This window comes from Pseudophryne corroboree, chromosome 4 (assembly GCF_028390025.1).
Source record: "Pseudophryne corroboree isolate aPseCor3 chromosome 4, aPseCor3.hap2, whole genome shotgun sequence".
NCBI lineage: Eukaryota > Metazoa > Chordata > Amphibia > Anura > Myobatrachidae > Pseudophryne > Pseudophryne corroboree.
In genome coordinates, this window is record NC_086447.1 from 81120666 (window position 1) to 81140316 (window position 19651).

General features: G+C 42.6%; 1 protein-coding gene across 1 annotated transcript in view; it reads left to right on the plus strand.

Moving 5' to 3' along the window:
* The window catches only part of LOC134910841 (cytochrome P450 2C5-like), a 164545-nt gene that overhangs the window by 98157 nt on the left and 46737 nt on the right, over window positions 1–19651 (plus strand). Inside the window, exon 8 of the mRNA XM_063919224.1 lies at window positions 10205–10346. Within this exon, the coding sequence (XP_063775294.1) occupies window positions 10205–10346 (142 nt within the window). The remainder of the gene's footprint in view (window positions 1–10204; window positions 10347–19651) is intronic.

Below are 19651 nucleotides of genomic sequence, written 5' to 3' on the forward strand. Positions count from 1 at the left end.
CATACCACGCGCTCGAGCGCATGGCCGTGGAGGCTCCGTCACGCAACTGCGAATATGCGCACGCACGGGAGAGAATGTGCATGTGCAGCGGGCAAGCGCATGGGGTGAATATATGGCGACGTGTAGCATGATATTTTTCCGACTTTGACAACGTCATCGCGCTCCACTCAGCAAATGTACTCTCCACGAAGGGAAACTAGATGCTACGTGTCTAGTTCCCTTCACAGGAGGCACAGACGGGGGACACAGCGGGCAGCGGAGGCGGACGGGGGACACAGCGGACGGGGACACAGCGGGCAGCAGTGGCGGATCTTGCCATGGTGCGGCGCCCTCCGGATGGCGCCAGCACCCTCCGTAAGGCGGCGCCCCGGGCAAAAGTCCTGCTTGCCCGTGACAAGATCCTCTACTGATTACAGTGATATTGCCATATAATTCCCGTTATACTGGCGTATAATTACAGTGATATTGCCGTATAATTCTCGGGATACTGGCGAATAATTACAGTGACATTGCCGTATAATTTCCGTGATACTGGCGTATAATTACAGTGATATTGCCATAAAATTCCCGTGATTCTGGCATATAATTACAGTGATATTGCCGTATAATCACAGTGATACTGGCAAATAATTCCCGTGATACTGGTGTATAATTACCGTGATATTGCCGTATAATTCTTGGGATACTGGCGTATAATTCCTGTGATATTGCCGTATAATCACAGTGATATTGCCATATAATTCCTGTGATATTGCTGTATAATTCCCATGATACTGGCGTATAATTACAGTGATATTGCCATAAAATTCCCGTGATTCTGGTGTATAATTACAGTGATATTGCCGTATAATTCTTGCGATACTGGCGTATAATTCCTGTGATATTGCCGTATAATCACAGTGATACTGGCAAATAATTCCCGTGATACTGGTGTATAATTACAGTGATATCGCCGTATAATTCCTGTGATATTGCTGTATAATTCCCATGATACTGGCGTATAATTCCTGTAATATTGCTGTATAATTCCCATGATACTGGTGTATAATTCCTGTGATATTGCTGTATAATTCCCATGATAGTGGCGTATAATTCCTGTGATATTGCTGTATAATTCCTATGATACTGGCGTATAATTCCTGTAATGTTGCCGTATAATTCTCGGAATACCGGCGTATAATTCCTGTGATATAGCCATATAATTCCTGTGATACTGGGGTATAATTACAGTGATATTGCATTATAATTCTCGGGATACTGGTGTATAATTCCTGTGATATTGCCGTATAATTCCTGTGATATTGCAGTATAATTCCCGTGATACTGGCGTATAATTCCTGTGATATTGCCATATAATTTTGTGATACTGGCGTAAAATTCCTGTGATATTGCGATATAATTACAGTAATATTGCCATATAATTCCCGTGATACTGGCGTTTAATTCCAGTGATATTGCCGTATAATTCCAGTTATCCTGCCGTATAAATTCAGCGATCCTGCTGTATATTTCCAGTGATCCTGCCGTGTAATTCCAGTGATCCTGCCGTATAAATCCAGTGATCTTGCCGTATAAGTCTAGTGATCCTGCCGTATAATTACAGTGGTACTGGCGAATAAGTCCAGTCCAGTGATACTGCCTTATATGTCCAGTGATACTGCCGTATAAGTCCAGTGACACTGCCGTATAAGTCCAGTGACACTGCCGTATAAGTCCAGTGATACTGCCGTAAAAGTCCAGTGATACTGCCGTAAAAGTCCAGTGATCCTGCCGTATAATTACAGTGATCCTGCCGTATAAATCCAGTGATCCTGCTTTATAATTCCAGTGATTCTGCTGTATAATTTCAGTGATCCTGCTGTATAATTCCAGTGATCCTGCCATATAATTCCATATAAGTACATATAATTCCGTATAAATCCAGTCCAGTGGTGCTGCCATATAAATTTAGTGGTGCTGTCCTGTGCTGTATATTATTTACTCCAAATAAAGGGGTTATTAATATTTAATCCTAATAATTTTTCCAGGGTTTGCATTGTGTAGTGTAGAGGTACGCTCTCCTTTACCGCATATTGTTATATAACTCCAGAAAATAATGGAAAACAAAAATTTGGAGGATAAAATAGGGAAAGATCAAGAACCACTTCCTCCTAGTGCTGAAACTGCTGCCACTAGTCATGACATAGACGATGAAAGGCCATCAACGTCGGTTCCCAAGGCCGATGCCCAATGTGATAGTAGAGGGCATGTAAAATCCAAAAAGACAAAGTTCAGAAAAAAGATCCCCAAAAAAGAAATTGAAATGGTCTGAGGAAAAACGTGAACTTGCCAATGTGCCATTTACAACATAGAGTGGCAAGGAACGGCTAAGACCCTGGCCTATGTTCATGACTAGTGGTTCAGCTTCACATAACGATAGAAGCCCTCATCCTCCATCTAGAAAAATGATAAGAGTTAAGCTGGAAAAAGCACAGAAAAGAACTGTGTGTTCTAAGATGGTATCACAAATCCCCAAGGATAGTCCAAGTGTGTCGGCAGTTGCGATGGCTGACCTTCCCAACACTGGATGGGAAGAGGTGGCTCCTTCCACCATTTGCACGCACCCTGCAAGTGCTGGAAGGAGCACCCACAGTCCAGTTTCTGATATTCAAATTGAAGATGTCACTGTTGAAGTACACCAGGATGAGGATATGGGTGTTGCTGGCTCTGAGGTGAAAGTTGACGATGAGGATTCTGATGGTGATGTGGTTTGTTCAAATGAGGCACTGGGGAAGACACCTGTTGTCCATGGGATGAAGAAGCCCATTGTGATGCCTGGGCAAAATACCAAAAAAGCCACCTCTTCGGTGTGGAAATATTTCTCCACAAATCCGGACAACAGGTGTCAAGCCGTGTGTTCCCTCTGTCAATCTGTAATAAGTAGGAGTAAGGATGTTAACCACCTAGAAACATCCTCCCTTATACGTCACCTACAGCACATTCATCAGAAGTCAGTGTAAAGTTGTGAAACTTTGAGTAAGAGCGTAAGAAGTCCACTGACACCTAAATCCCTTCTTCCTCTTGTACCCAAGCTCATGCAAGCCACACCACCATCTCTCTCAACGTCAACTTCCTCCTCAGTAAGGAATGTCAGTAGTCCTGCAGGCCATGTCACTGGCAAGACTGAGGAGTCCTCTCCTAACCGGGATTCGTCCGGAGGATCCTTGAGTGGTATGCCTGTTGTTGCTGCCGCTGCTGTTGTTGCTGCTGGGAGTCGATCATCATCCTAGAGGGGAAGTCGGAAAACCACTTGTACTATTTCCAGTAAGCAATTGACTGTCCAACAGTCCTTTGTGAGGAAGATGAAATATGACAGCAATCATCAAAGCGGATAACTGAGGCCTTGACAGCTATGTTGGTGTTAGACATGCGTCCGGTATCCACCATTAGTTCAGTGGGACTTAGAGAACTGTTTGAGGTACTGTGTCCCCGGTATCAAATCCCATCTAGGTTCCACTTCTCTAGGCAGGCGATACCGAGAATGTACACAGACGTCAGAAAGTGTCCTCAGTGTCCTACAAAATGCAGTTGTACCCACTGTCCACTTAACCACGGACATGTGGACAAGTGGAACAGGGCAGACTAAGGACTATATGACTGTGACAGACCACTGAGTAGATGTATGGCCTCCCAAAGCAACAACAGCAGTGGCACCAGTAGCAGCATCTCGCAAACGCAAACTCGTTCCTAGGCAGGCTACGTTATGCATCACCGCTTTCCATAAGAGGCACAACGCTGACAACCTCTTACGGAAACTGAGGGACATCATTCCACAATCGCTTACATCAATTAGACTCTCCTGGGAATTTGTGATATCAGACAACACCACCAATATTGTGCATGCATTGCATCTGGGCTAATTCCAGCACATCCCATGTTTTGCACATGCAATTCATTTGGTGGTGCAGAATTTTTTGAAACATTACAGGGGCGTGCAGGAGATGCTGTCAGTGGCCTGAAAAATTGCGGGCCACTTTTGGCATTCAGACACCGCGTGCCGAAGACTGGAGTGCCATCAAACACGCCTGAACCTGCCCTGCCATCACCTGAAGCAAGAGGTGGTAACGAGGTGGAATTCAACACTCTATATGTTTCAGAGGATGGAGGAGCAGCAAAAGGCCATTCAAGCCTATACATCCACCTACGATATAGGCAAAGGAGGGGGAATGTACCTGACTTAAGTGCAGTTGAGAATGATTTCCGTCTTGTGCAAGGTTCTCCAACCCTTCTAACTTGCCACACGTGAAGTCAGTTTAGACACTGCCAGCTTGAGTCAGGTCATTTCCCTCATCAGGCTTTTGCAGAAGCAGCTGGAGAAATTGAAGGAGGAGCTAACATGGAGCGATTCCGCTAAATATGTGGGACTTGTGGATGGAGCCCTTCATTCGCTTTGCCAGCAGACACAAGTGTGCAGAGGTGCAAAGACCTGCTGGTTAGTAAATTGTCAACTAAAGCGGAACGTGACCCGTCAACAGCTCGTCCTTTAATTTCTCCCACCACTGGGGCTGCAAGGAAAAGGATAAGATTTCCTAGCCCACCCGCTGGCGGTGATGCAGGACAGTCAGAAGCGAGTGCTGTCATCTGGTCCGGACTGAAGGACCTGCCAACGATTACTGACATGTCTACTGTCACTGCATATGATTGTGTCACCATTGAAAGAATGGTGGAGGATTATATGAGTGACAGCATCCAAGTAGGCATGTCAGACAGTCCGTACGTATACTGGCAGGAAAAAGAGGCAATTTGGATGCCCTTGCACAAACTGGCTTTATTTTACCTAAGTTGCCCCCTTCCAGTGTGTACTCTGAAAGAGTGTTTAGTGCAGCCGGTAACCTTGTCAGCGATCGGCGTACGATGTTACTTCCACAAAATGTGGAGATGATGTTCATCAAAATGAATTATAAATTCCTCTGGGAAGACCTTTACCAGCAATTGCCTCCAGAAAGTACACAGGGACCTGAGATGGTGGATTCCAGTGGGGACGAATTAATACTCTGTGAGGAGGAAGATGTACACAGTGAAAGGGGTGAGCAATCGGAGGATGAGGATGAGGACGACATCTTGCCTCTGTAGAGCCAGTTTGTGCAAGGAGAGTTTGATTCTTTTTTGGTGGGGGCCCAAACAAACCAGGCAGACCCTGTCGCTGAAATGATTGGTTTGTTAAAGTGTGCATGGCCTGTTTATACAACATAAGGGTGGGTGGGAGGGGCCCAAGGACAATTCCATCTTGCACCTCTTTTTCTATTTGCATCATGTGCTGTTTGGGGACTAGTTTTTCACAGTGCTATCCTGTCTGTCACTGCCGTACAACTCCAGTGGTACTGCCGTATAAGTCCAGTAGTACTGCCGTATAAGTCCAGTCCAGTGGTGCTGTCTTGTGCTGCATCAGTCCAGTGGTGGTGTCTTGTTCTGCAATAAGTCAATTGGTGGTGTCCTGTGCTGTATATTATTTACTCCAAATAAAAGAGTTATATACATTACTTATATTATTATCCAAATATGCTCGCATGTGCTGCATATTATTATAATATCTTTAAATAACAGGGTTGTTATTATTATCCAAATTAATTTTACAGGCTTTGCCGTGTGTGTGTTTGGTTTAGGGGTACGCTATCCTGTGCCACCAATATTGTGTGTGTATTACATCTGGGCAAATTCCAGCACGTCCCATGTTTGTGTCCCTTAGCTTCGTCTTACAGCTAACTCATTGCACCTCTTTTTCTTCTTTGAATGAAGTGCCTTTTGAGGCCTAGTTTTTTAAAGTGCCATCCTGTCTGTCACTGCAGTGCCACTCCTAGATGGGCCAGGTGTTTGTGCCGCACACTTCTGTCGATTAGCTTAGTCATACAGCCACCTCGGTGCAACTTTTAGTCCTAAAAACCATATTGTGAGGTGTGAGGTGTTCAGAATAGACTGGCAATGAGTAGAAATTAATGTTATTGAGGTTAATAATATCGTAGGATCAAAATGACCCTCAAATTCTGTGATTTTATCTGTTTTTATAAAAAAAATCATCCAGATCCAAAACTTAAACCAAAACACGAAAGAGAGGTTTTGGCAAAACCAACCCAAAACCAAAAAACGAGTTGGGAATTAGAACTAAAACCAAAACACGAAAAGTGTCCGCCACACATCTCTACTTACAAGGCATGGGTTAGCCTTGTGATTGCCCCTTTAAAAAAACGTCTGAGATCAGCTGGCATCTCGCACCATCAGCAATGTCGGCTGTCATTACATGAGGCTCTTGGGGTCTTATAACACGGCCCACTGAAACTTGGGTTCCCTGAAAAATGGCACACTGACACTTGGGGTCCCAGAAAAATGGCATACTGACACATGGGTTCCCAGAACAATGCCACACTGACACTTGAGGTCCCAGAACAATGGCACACTGACACTTGGGGTCCCAGAACAATGGCATATTGACACTTGGGGGCCTACAACAATGGTACGCTGACACTCATATTCCTAAAACAATGGCACACTTACACTTGGGGTTCTAGAACAATGCCACACTGACACTTGGCGTCCAAGAACAATGGCACACTGACAATTAGTCATAGAATATGGCATGCTGGAACATGGGGTATCAGAACAATGGCACACTGACACTTGGGGATCCTAGAACAATGGCATGCTGACACTTGAGGGTCCTGAAACATGGCATCCTGGAACGTGGGGTACCAGAACAATGGTACACTGACATTTGGGGATAATAAAACAATGGCATACTGACACTTGGGGGTCCTAGAACAAGAGCACACTGACACTTAGGGTCACAGAACAATATCACACTGATACTTTAGTTCCTAGAATATGGCACATTGACACAGGGCGTCCTAGAACATGGCACAATGACACTTGGGGTCAAACTATAGCATACTGACACTTTGGGTCCTAAAACAATTTTACACTGACACTTGCGTCTCAGAACAATGACACACATACACTTGGGGTCCCAAACAATGGGACACTGACACTTGGGGTTCTAGAACAACGGCACAATGACACTAGGGGTCATAGAACATAGCATAGTGACATGTGGGGTCCCAGAACAATGGAATACTGACACTTGGGGACCTAGAACATAGCATAATGACACTTGGGTCATCAGAACAATGGCACACTGACACTTGGGCAGGGGTAAATCTACCCCTTGGCCAGTATGGCACCCGCCAGGGGTGCCAGCCAAGGAGGGAGCACCACCGGTGGTGCCACCTGCGGACAGGTAGTCACATAGTTGCTCTGTCAAAACCATGGGCAACACCCCACCACCATAATGAGCAGTGTCACTATTATAGTTGAAATGGGAGCTGCTGCGCATACCCAGCTGCAGCAGCTCCCATCCTATCAGCTATAGCAGGAGCTAAGGAAAACTCAGTCAGTAACACCCCTGGCGGTAACTGCACCAGCACTGTGGCTGGGAATGGAGGGGCACTGCAGGATTACACACTGGGTAGCAGGAAAGAATGCAGCTTTGGTGATTCTCCCGAGTCCCATCTCCCGGAGCTGCCGCACCTGCAGAAGGTAATGAGACCGAGTAACTACCGTGCACTGCACTGAGACTGACTGTAACCTCTGCCCCCATGAGTCCCTTTGTGATTGATTGATTGATTGATTGACTGACTGAGAGAGAGAGAGGCAACTGGGGGCTGTATCAACACATCAAACTTTGAGTGACTCAAATCATTTGAACTTCTAAATGTGTTGAGACAGCAACTCAGTAGCCATCTCCACTATGGATGGATGTGACTGGCCGTATATTAGTTATTGCGGTCAGAGGCTGACTATGTGTGTTCTATGTGTGGGTTCACATGGCCCCCACCCCCATCATTAAGATTCTTTTTATTTTATTTCAACACCGAGCGCCCAGCTCCCCTTACCCATCTTGCTCCGCCTCCAACCCCTGAAGCTTTGGGATCCCTGATCACTGTTCCTCCCTCTCCCCTCCTGAGCCACACACACACACACACACACACACACACACACGGCAGCTGCAGGATCTTAATCTCCCCATATGCTACTTGCTCTCCTCTCCAGCTGCAGACACTCATCTCCAGCAACCAGGGATGCCAGCTACAGTAGGTTATAAGGCTGAGTTTATAGTGGGTTAGTGGTGCATCACGGGAGTGATCTGGGAGAGCTGCAGTGCTGGAGGGTCATTACTAGGAACATGTTCAGACCCCTGTCTCATTACCCACAATCCCAATGTAGGGGTCTGTATTAGAGGTGTGCGGGTGTCATTAGAGCATAGTCTGCTTTAGGGAGGTAGATCATTAGATAGAGGATTGCGTTAGGGGAGGGGGTATTTCCATTGGGGTGGGATTAATAAAACTGGGCTGCGTAAGGTATGGGGGGTCCATAGACTATGGTTTGCATTAGGGGAGGGACGTAATAAGGAATCTGCCTCTCCACCTCCCACTATCTCCCGGTCATCCCTTCCTCTACCATCAGCCACTGCCTTTCACTGTCACCCTTGGGAACCTAAGTGACACTTGGGATCCTAGAACAATTGTACACTGACACGTGGTGTCCTAGAATATTGGATACTGACACTTGGGGTCCCAGAACAATGGTGCACTGACACTTGGGGTCCTAGAACAATGGTACACTGATACTTGGGGTCCTAGAACAAGGCACACTGACACTTCGGATGCTAGAACAATAGCACACTAACACTTGGAGTCCTAGAAGAAGTTATAAAGTGGATGAGAATCTGCACAGATTAGCTAATAGTGCAGCTAAAATCTATATTTCTCCGTGTATATCCCTTTACACCAAAAATACACAATTAGATAAAGGAAAAGGAAACACAGATTTATAAAGTGCTCCAATAGCACCCAATTATACATATAAAACACCAACAACGGTGGAGGATAAATATTATATACCGTACTTAAAATATGCAAAGATTCAATTCAATTCCAATGACAGCTTTCTCAATTCTAGGGTGAATTGTATCACCTTCACATAAACATGGATATCAAAGCTTACAGTATATAGGAGTAAAAAGAAAAAAGTTCAATAGTGCAGTTATCCTTTTAAAATCACACATATTTCTTCATGTATCGCACTTACACCAAGCAGATTAATGTAATGGCATATAAACACCCCCATCGGCATTAACAGCAGCAGATTGCAAAATCCTCAAAATCCCAGATGAATGGAAGTATCCTGGAAAGATGACTGTAACAAATTGTGACTCCTTTACATATATATGAGCCCCAAAGCTCGTAAAGGGGTACAAAAAATAGAGAAAGTGCAATAGTGCAGTTATCCTTTTAAAATCACATAGATTTATTTACATATTGCATTTACACCAAAAAGACAAAAACAGGCATATGTATAACCCCATAGGCATTAGCAGCAACTGGTAGCAGAGTCCTGGAAGCCCCAGATGGACAGAAGCACCCTGGAAGCCTCAGACGCTTCTGAGGAAGGACCGTAAGTGTCTGAAACGCATTAAACGAGAAATCTCCCTGTTTTATCATCCCGTGGAGGCTGTCATCTGCAAATTGGTGAAGGAGTTGCTGTGCTGGATTCCGGTTTCCGGAACCACTTATCCAGGGTGCTTTTGTCCATCTGGGGCTTTCAGGACTCTGCTAACCTTACCAAATATCTCAATTTTTGAAACTCTCACTCTATTACATTTGGCCCCTGGGGTCCCAGAACTATGGCTCACTGACACTTGGGGTCTGAGAACCTAGCACAATGACATTTGGGGTCCCAAACAATGCCACACTGACTCCATGGTTAAAAAGCTGAGCACTGTTGGTTTGGATGATCCTGGGTTTCATTGCTAGGTCAAACCATAATCACACATACTGTAAAAACAATACATACAGTATGTGCTGTCCACATCATCATACAAATCTCATGTTGTTCAAATATTGTAACACCGCAATGCGAATCCTTCAACGATGAACTCAAGACTTTCTTCTTTACTCAAGCATATCCATATTTGTCCCTTTAATATCTCCATGCTCTATGTATTTTATGAAACGCTTTTCTGTTCATTGTTGTTTCTGTAATGTATTATGTTACGTCTGTTAAGTGCTTGAGTCCTATTGGAGAAAGATAGCTATTTAAATAAAATAATAATAATAATAATAACAATAATAATAAGGGTCTTCTTGTTATATGTGTCACTCAAAAATCTTTTAAGGGTACTTCTATAATACCAATGCTGTCGTCCGTACTACAAGACAAAGAGTACTTTGAGAGACCTGATGAATTTTACCCTCAACACTTCCTGGATTCTGATGGAAATTTTGTTAGGAATGAAGCATTTTTGCCATTTTCTGCTGGTGAGTAATGCCAGGGGCAGGGGACACCTACAGTAAATACTGTAAAATGTCTCAGAAGGTCACAGACATTGTTACCATAGAGCTAGCTGGTTGGAAGGTGAAGAATAACAAAGTGTTGGAATAACACATAATGGGGGTCATTCCGAGTTGATTTAGCACAGCTACGATACTGAACTCAGACATGCGGGGGCATGCCCAGCACGTCAGTGCCAGATCCCCCAAAGAAGTGGAAAGGCATCGCGCAGCAGTGATGCCTTTGCACTTCAAAAGTAGCTCCCGACCAGTGCAGCTTTAGCATGCTGGCCGGGAGCTACTCTTCGCTCCCCAGCCCGCAGTGGCTGCGTGTGATGTCACACAGCCGCTGCAGGCAACTACCCGCACGGTCCGGCCACGCCTGCGTTGGCCGGACCGCACCCACGAAATGGCCGCCGTTTCTTCCCTTCCTGCACATTGACCGCCTCTGCCTGTCAATCAGGCAGAGGCGATCGTAGTGTAGCGACGGGCGGCCATGCGCCGGCACACTGCGGCGCCGGCGCATGCACAGATCTGACCCGATCGCTACGCTACGAAAAACTGCAGCGTGCGACCGGGTCAGAATAACCCTCAATGTCAAGAATCTTCCATCAGATAAATTGCAGGTGGACAAAGTATGGGTCAGGATTCAGGGGAGGGGGGCCGTTGTAACTGTAAGGTCTTTTCACACCTGTCTGTAGTTATTGCACTTTGGTAAAAGATAAAAAACCATTAAAAATACAATAAAGATTTTGTTACTAGCATCTTCCCAACACTGCAGTAAAAAGTTTATCACTGCATTAACATTTTAGTATAAACCACAACGCATTTCTATACTTTATTTAGTACAAACTACAATGCATTTCTATACTTTAGTATAATCCACATTACATTGCTGTACTTTATTTAGTATGATTCACAATGCATTTTTTACACTTTATTTAGTATGATCCACAATGCATTTTTTACACTTTATTTAGTATGATCCACAATGCATTTTTATACTTTTAGTATGATCCACAGTGCATTTCTATATTTTATTTAGTATGATCCACAGTGCATTTCTATATTTTATTTAGTGTGATCCACAGTGCATTTCTATACTTTATTTAGTGTGATCCACACAACGCATTTCTATACTTTATTTAGTGTGATCCACACAACGCATTTCTATACTTTATTTAGTGTGATCCACACAACGCATTTCTATACTTTATTTAGTGTGATCCACACAACGCATTTCTATACTTTATTTAGTATGATCCACACAACGCATTTCTATACTTTATTTAGTATGATCCACACAACGCATTTCTATACTTTATTTAGTATGATCCACACAACGCATTTCTATACTTTATTTAGTATGATCCACACAACGCATTTCTATACTTTATTTAGTATGATCCACACAACGCATTTCTATACTTTATTTAGTATGATCCACACAACGCATTTCTATACTTTATTTAGTATGATCCACAATGCATTTCTATACTTTATTTAGTATGATCCACAATGCATTTCTATACTTTATTTAGTATGATCCACAACGCATTTCTATACTTTATTTAGTATGATCCACAACGCATTTCTATACTTTATTTAGTGTGATCCACACAACGCATTTCTATACTTTATTTAGTGTGATCCACAATACATTTCTATACTTTATTTAGTGTGATCCACAGTGCATTTCTATACTTTATTTAGTGTGATCCACAGTGCATTTCTATACTTTATTTAGTGTGATCCACAGTGCATTTCTATACTTTATTTAGTGTGATCCACAATACATTTCTATACTTTATTTAGTGTGATCCACAGTGCATTTCTATATTTTATTTAGTGTGATCCACACAACGCATTTCTATACTTTATTTAGTATGATCCACACAACGCATTTCTATACTTTATTTAGTATGATCCACACAACGCATTTCTATACTTTATTTAGTATGATCCACACAACGCATTTCTATACTTTATTTAGTATGATCCACACAACGCATTTCTATACTTTATTTAGTATGATCCACACAACGCATTTCTATACTTTATTTAGTATGATCCACAACGCATTTCTATACTTTATTTAGTATATTCCACAACGCATTTCTATACTTTATTTAGTATGATCCACACTACGCATTTCTATACTTTATTTAGTATGATCCACAATGCATTTCTATACTTTATTTAGTATGATCCACAATGCATTTCTATACTTTATTTAGTATGATCCACAATGCATTTCTATACTTTATTTAGTATGATCCACAATGCATTTCTATACTTTATTTAGTATGATCCACACAACGCATTTCTATACTTTATTTAGTATGATCCACACAACGCATTTCTATACTTTATTTAGTATGATCCACACAACGCATTTCTATACTTTATTTAGTATGATCCACAATGCATTTCTATACTTTATTTAGTATGATCCACAACGCATTTCTATACTTTATTTAGTATGATCCACAACGCATTTCTATACTTTATTTAGTATGATCCACAACGCATTTCTATACTTTATTTAGTATGATCCACAGTGCATTTCTATACTTTATTTAGTATGATCCACACAACGCATTTCTATACTTTATTTAGTATGATCCACAATGCATTTCTATACTTTATTTAGTATGATCCACAATGCATTTCTATACTTTATTTAGTATGATCCACACAACGCATTTCTATACTTTATTTAGTATGATCCACACAACGCATTTCTATACTTTATTTAGTATGATCCACACAACGCATTTCTATACTTTATTTAGTATGATCCACACAACGCATTTCTATACTTTATTTAGTATGATCCACAATGCATTTCTATACTTTATTTAGTATGATCCACAATGCATTTCTATACTTTATTTAGTATGATCCACAATGCATTTCTATACTTTATTTAGTATGATCCACAATGCATTTCTATACTTTATTTAGTATGATCCACACAACGCATTTCTATACTTTATTTAGTATGATCCACACAACGCATTTCTATACTTTAATTAGTATGATCCACACATCGCATTTCTATACTTTATTTAGTATGATCCACACAACGCATTTCTATACTTTATTTAGTATGATCCACACAACGCATTTCTATACTTTATTTAGTATGATCCACACAACGCATTTCTATACTTTATTTAGTATGATCCACACAACGCATTTCTATACTTTATTTAGTATGATCCACACAACGCATTTCTATACTTTATTTAGTATGATCCACACAACGCATTTCTATACTTTATTTAGTATGATCCACACAACGCATTTCTATACTTTATTTAGTATGATCCACACAACGCATTTCTATACTTTATTTAGTATGATCCACAATGCATTTCTATACTTTATTTAGTATGATCCACAATGCATTTCTATACTTTATTTAGTATGATCCACAACGCATTTCTATACTTTATTTAGTATGATCCACAGTGCATTTCTATACTTTATTTAGTATGATCCACACAACGCATTTCTATACTTTATTTAGTATGATCCACAATGCATTTCTATACTTTATTTAGTATGATCCACAATGCATTTCTATACTTTATTTAGTATGATCCACACAACGCATTTCTATACTTTATTTAGTATGATCCACACAACGCATTTCTACACTTTATTTAGTATGATCCACACAACGCATTTCTACACTTTATTTAGTATGATCCACACAACGGGGGGGCGGTAGATTACTGCCACAAGGAGTTGAATGGGGTAGAAGAGGCGGATAGTGTGGACTTCAAAAGGAGGAGAAGTTGAGGGAGGGCTCAGGTGGGATGACATGAAAGGTGCAGTTTGGGGAGAGAAGGATGCCCACGCCTCCACCCTGGCGGTCATCAGGTCTGACCGTGTGGGTGAAGGAGAGGCCTCTGTAGGAGAGGGCAGCAGGGGAGGTGGCGTCAGAGGAGGAAAGCCAGGTTTCAGTGATGGCGAGAAGGTTAAAAGAGTGGGAGATGAAGAGGTCGTGGATAGTTGGCAGTTTGTTGCAGATTGATCTAGCATTCCAGAGTGCACAAGAGAAAGTAAGGGAGGGGACAGGGGAGATAGGGATAAGGTTGGCTGGGTTCTGAGTGCATGTGGGTGATTTGAAATTTGGGGGGTGAGACCTGGCTTACTTTATGTAGTGTGATCCACAATGCATTTCTATACTTTATTTATTTATTTATTTATGCAGTATACTTTATTTATTTCTATACTACTACTATTTCTACTTGTAAACTGTATTAATTCTCTAGTTAGAAAGTCATACTATCTGTATACTGATGATTGTTGACTGATACAATGTCCATAAGTTCAAGGGGTCTTTTCCCGGGACCATCTGTATAATAAAAAGAGCTAGGCACAATGTGATTCTAATATCAGTGAGGCAATACATGGACATTTGCCAGATTACACTTGGGGTGATGTGGGGTGTGACCAGTGCTGCATGGGTGTAGTCTACATAGGAGATGTGGCCTGTGCCATTGGTGTTCATCTACATACCTAGCCACTGCACTAAATTAATGTAATTAGGAGCATTGCAGTGAGTGCCATATAATACAGACTGCATTATAGTGACTGCTAGATAATACAGAGAGCATTACAGTGACATCATATTATACATAGACCATCAGTGGCTGCCAAATAAAACAGAGAGCATTATAGTGCACGTCATGTGACATCCGTACAATACAAAGAACATTGTAATGAGTTCCATTTAAAACAGAGAACTTTTAAAGGCCAGCATAAAATACAGAAGCATCACAAGCACATACCATGGCAATAAAGAATGGAATACATTTAGACAACACATATTGTATCTCTATCTATCTATCTATCTATCTCTTTTAGCGTTTGGTGTTGGCAGTGGCTCTGGTCAGGTACCTCACTGGAAGGATATCCGGATGGTAGGTTGACAGTACTTAGGTCGACAGTCAATAGGTTAACCACTACTGGTCAACATTAAAATGGTCGACACAGGACAGGTCGGTACTTGAAAAAGTTTACGACTTTTTTACATTTCTTTTTTTAAATCTTTTTCATACTTTACCATCCATGTGGACTTCGATTGGGAATGGTAACCTGCCTGCAGCCGAGTCATACAAGGGAACACGGGGCACTACTTGGGGTTCCTAGTCATGTTACATAAAAAATGACACCAAAAACAGCCAAAAATGTCATGCTGACTTTTTCATGTGTTCACCTATCCCGTGTCAACCATTTCCCGGGGTTGACCTTTTTCTTATGTCAACCATGTCAATCTCAACCAATATTGGTCGACCTTAACTAGGTTGACCCTTTGGACCACAACCACCGGAGGAATGCCACACTGGAAGAATTCACATGACAACCACTGCACTTTTCAGCAGTGTGATCTTGCGCAAAAGTGTTCGGGACCCTACAGGCTATCTAGCACTTTTGGGTGAACAGGTGTGCGAATCAACAAGGCAAAGGGGAGAATCGAGCTGCCATTGTCAGGATTTCAACAGAGCGGAAAAATGAAATTCGCCCCCTTACCAGCAATTTAATTTCTCCCAAAGGCTTTACATAACCAAGAGATTAATAAAATTCCCCTCACCTGTGAGAACATGATATTCAAAAAGCAAATCCACATGCTGCTTGCGTCCACCGTCAGACGGAACCCAAAAACTCAAACCACTATGTCCTAGTAGAGTATTCATTTTTTACACATGTGGCCGGACTTCTGCCACACATGCATCCCCATGAAATGGAACCAAATTACCAATCCTACAACCGTGGAATCAATAAATTGTTCCACCCGTCGGAAAGTACACAGCAGCAAAATAAATGAAAAATGCAAAAACTAAAATATATTAAGTGAAATATTAAACTAACACTAATACATGTATGGGCGTCAGCAACATTCAATCAATAAAGGGGCATCTTAAGCTGTTTCAATATTAAAACATAATTGATTCAATAGTGTAAAACTGTAGCTCCTAATACTTGTGGAAAATCTATTTAGCCTTTACCATGGGACTAAACTATGCAAAAGGCCAATAGTCAGTGACGATCACACACAAATAAAATGTAAAAAATGTAAAATAAATAAAAAAAACTTTATACAAACCCCCCAAAATACCAAAGACTAATTACCTAACATCTAATAACCGTATTCAATATGCAGTGGCGGAACTTGTGATTGGTGGGCCCAGGCGCAGAAATATGCTTTGGGTCCCCCTCTAACGCTCCACCCCAAGTTCATAATATGCCGCATGGCAGAGGGTGATGAGAGAGGGAGACAGGTAGAGGCAGTGGGTGACAGATAGAGGGGAGAATTAGAGGGTGAAGAGGAGAGGCAGACAGAGAGAATTATGTTGGTGACAGGATGAGGCAAAGGGTGACCGAGAGAGGGTGATCGGGAGAAGGAGACGGGAAGAGGCGGTGGGTGATGGATAGAGGGTGACACCTGGGAGAGGGTGAAAGCAGTGGGTCACACCAGGGAGAGGATGATAGCAGTAGGTGTAAGGGAGAGAGTGATGCCTGGGAGATGGTGACAGCAGTTGGTGACAGGGAAAGCGTAACTCCAGGGAGAAGGTGACAGCACTGGGTGAGAGGGTGATGCAAAGGAGATGTTGAAAGTAGTGGGTGACAGGGATAGGATGACAGCAGTGGGTCATGCCAGGGAGAGGGTAATATGAGGTAGAGGGTGACAGCTGTGGGCATAGGAGAGGGTAATGCCAGGGAGAGGGTGAAAGCAGTGGGAGACATGGAGAGTGTGACAGCATTGGGTGATGCCAGGAAGAGGGTGACAGTAGTGGGTGATCCAGGTAGAGGGTGATGCCAGAGAGAGGGTGAAAGCAGTGGGTAATGCCAGGGAGGGGGTGACATCAGGTAGAGGGTGGTAGTAGTGAGTGATGCCAGAGAGAGGGAGACAGCAGTGGATGATTCCAGGTAGAGTGTGATGCCAGAGAGAGGGTGACAGCAGTGGGTGATGCTAGGGAGAGAGTGATAGCAGTGGGTGATGCAAGGGAGAGTGTGATGCCAGAGAGAGGGTGACAGCAGTGGGTGATGCCAGAGAGTGATAGCAGTGGGTGATGCCAGGGAGAGGGTGATGCCAGGTAGAGGGTGACAGCAGTGAGTGATGCCAGAGAGTGGGTGAAAGGGAGAGGGTGATTGCAGGGAAAAAGTGACAGCAGTGGGTGACAGGGTGAGGGTGATGCCAGGTAGAGGGAGACAGCAGTGAGTGATGCCAGAGAGAAGGTGTCAGTAGTGGGTGACGGGGAGAGGGTGACAGCTATGGGTGACACCAGGAAGAGGTTGACAGTAGTGGGTGACAACAGAAAGATGGTGACAGCTATGGGTGACAGGGAGAGGCAGTGGATGATGGGTAAGGGCAGACAGAGAAGCGTGTGGGTGACCCTAGGCAGAGTATAATGGGGAGAGGGTGATGGGAAGCAGTGGTGGTCATCTGCGATGGCAAGGTGTGTAAAGCTTCAGCTTACTCAAGCTGGCCGTCTCAGGATGGCTTGCAAGGCCAAAGAAACTGCATCTCGTGACGCAGTTCTTGGCATCGCCACTCCCAGAAAACAGGGGGCAACACGCCCCCATTTCTTACAATGCCAACTACCACTGTCCCTCCCCCAAACACCTCTGCTTGTCAGGCAGGGGCATTCGCAATACTGCGATGCGATCCCAGGACTCGTTCTGCAATGCAATTATCGGGAAACTGTTTGGCGCCTTGAGTTCTGTTTGGAGAAAAAGCGCTATAAAGAAAAATAGTATTATTATTTCCTTGCTGTATGTAGTGATATTTCAAAATTCGGTACTTAATGACATCAGCATGATAAGGGTATTAATTCCCAATGTGTCACTAGCCGGCAGCTACTCTCATATAGACATTAGTACAGCCAAGAACAATAATTAGGCTGTTTAATTGTAGAGTATCAATCGTTTACTTTAAACACATTACTATAAAGATGTGTAAACCGCCTTATATTATGTTGTGTATATTGCTTTTAAAATCTAATTAGGTATGTGGTTATTCACAATCATAATTTGACTCTGTTAAGAGAATAACCTAAGGTGCTTTAAGCTAATTACTATATAAATATATTAACAACCAATAATTTAATTACATGTAGGTTCTTTCTCTTAAACACTTATTTGTTAATCACTTGTATTATTCAATTGTACTCTTTGTGAGTTGTCCTGGAGCACTGTATACCGGCGGATTAGAGATATATTACCTCCCTAGAGCTCTTTGTAGTTCAGTGCGGTAGCTAGACACGAGCTGCAGACAACAGAACTTATAACCACAATGCTAGTGGCTGCTTTGATTCTTAATAAAAATGTGTAAGTTAGGGGCCTATTTAGAAAATCATGCAGAAGCAGCAGTTTCTGTTAGAGATGTGCGCAGACCTCTCTGTTTTGGTTTTGGTTTTAATTCAGCATCATGTTTTGGTTTTGGCAATACCACCATCAAGTGTTTTGGTTCAGAAATGTTTTTTGGTTTGATTAAAAATAAATTTTTATAAAACAAAACACTGATTGATTAAAATTGATTATAAAAACAGCTACAATCATGAACTTTTTGCAAATCAAAACCTGAAATTCAGAATTAAAATCCGAAATTCGAACCGCAGGAAGCTAACATTCTAATGCGTGAGATTTCTCAGAAATCTGCTGCAGAAAAATAAGAATTTACTCACCGGTAATTCTATTTCTCGTAGTCCGTAGTGGATGCTGGGGACTCTGTAAGGACCATGGGGAATAGACGGGCTCCGCAGGAGACTGGGCACTCTAAAGAAAGATTAGGTACAGTCTGGTGTGCACTGGCTCCTCCCTCTATGCCCCTCCTCCAGAACTCAGTTAGGGAAACTGTGCCCGGAAGAGCAGACATTACAAGGAAAGGATTTTGGAATCCAGGGTAAGACTCATACCAGCCACACCAATCACACCGTACAACTTGTGATAACCTTACCCAGTTAACAGTATGAACAACAACTGAGCATCATTCAACGGATGGCTCATAATAATAACCCTTTATTAAGCAATAACTATATACACGTATTGCAGAAAGTCCGCACTTGGGGGGTCATTCCGAGTTGTTCGCTCGTTATTTTTCTATCGCAACGGAGCGATTAGTCGCTAATGCGCATGCGCAATGTCCGCAGTGCGACTGCGCCAAGTAAATTTACTATGCAGTTAGGTATTTTACTCACGGCATTACGAGGTTTTTTCTTTGTTCCGGTGATCGTAATGTGATTGACAGGAAGTGGGTGTTTCTGGGCGGAAACTGG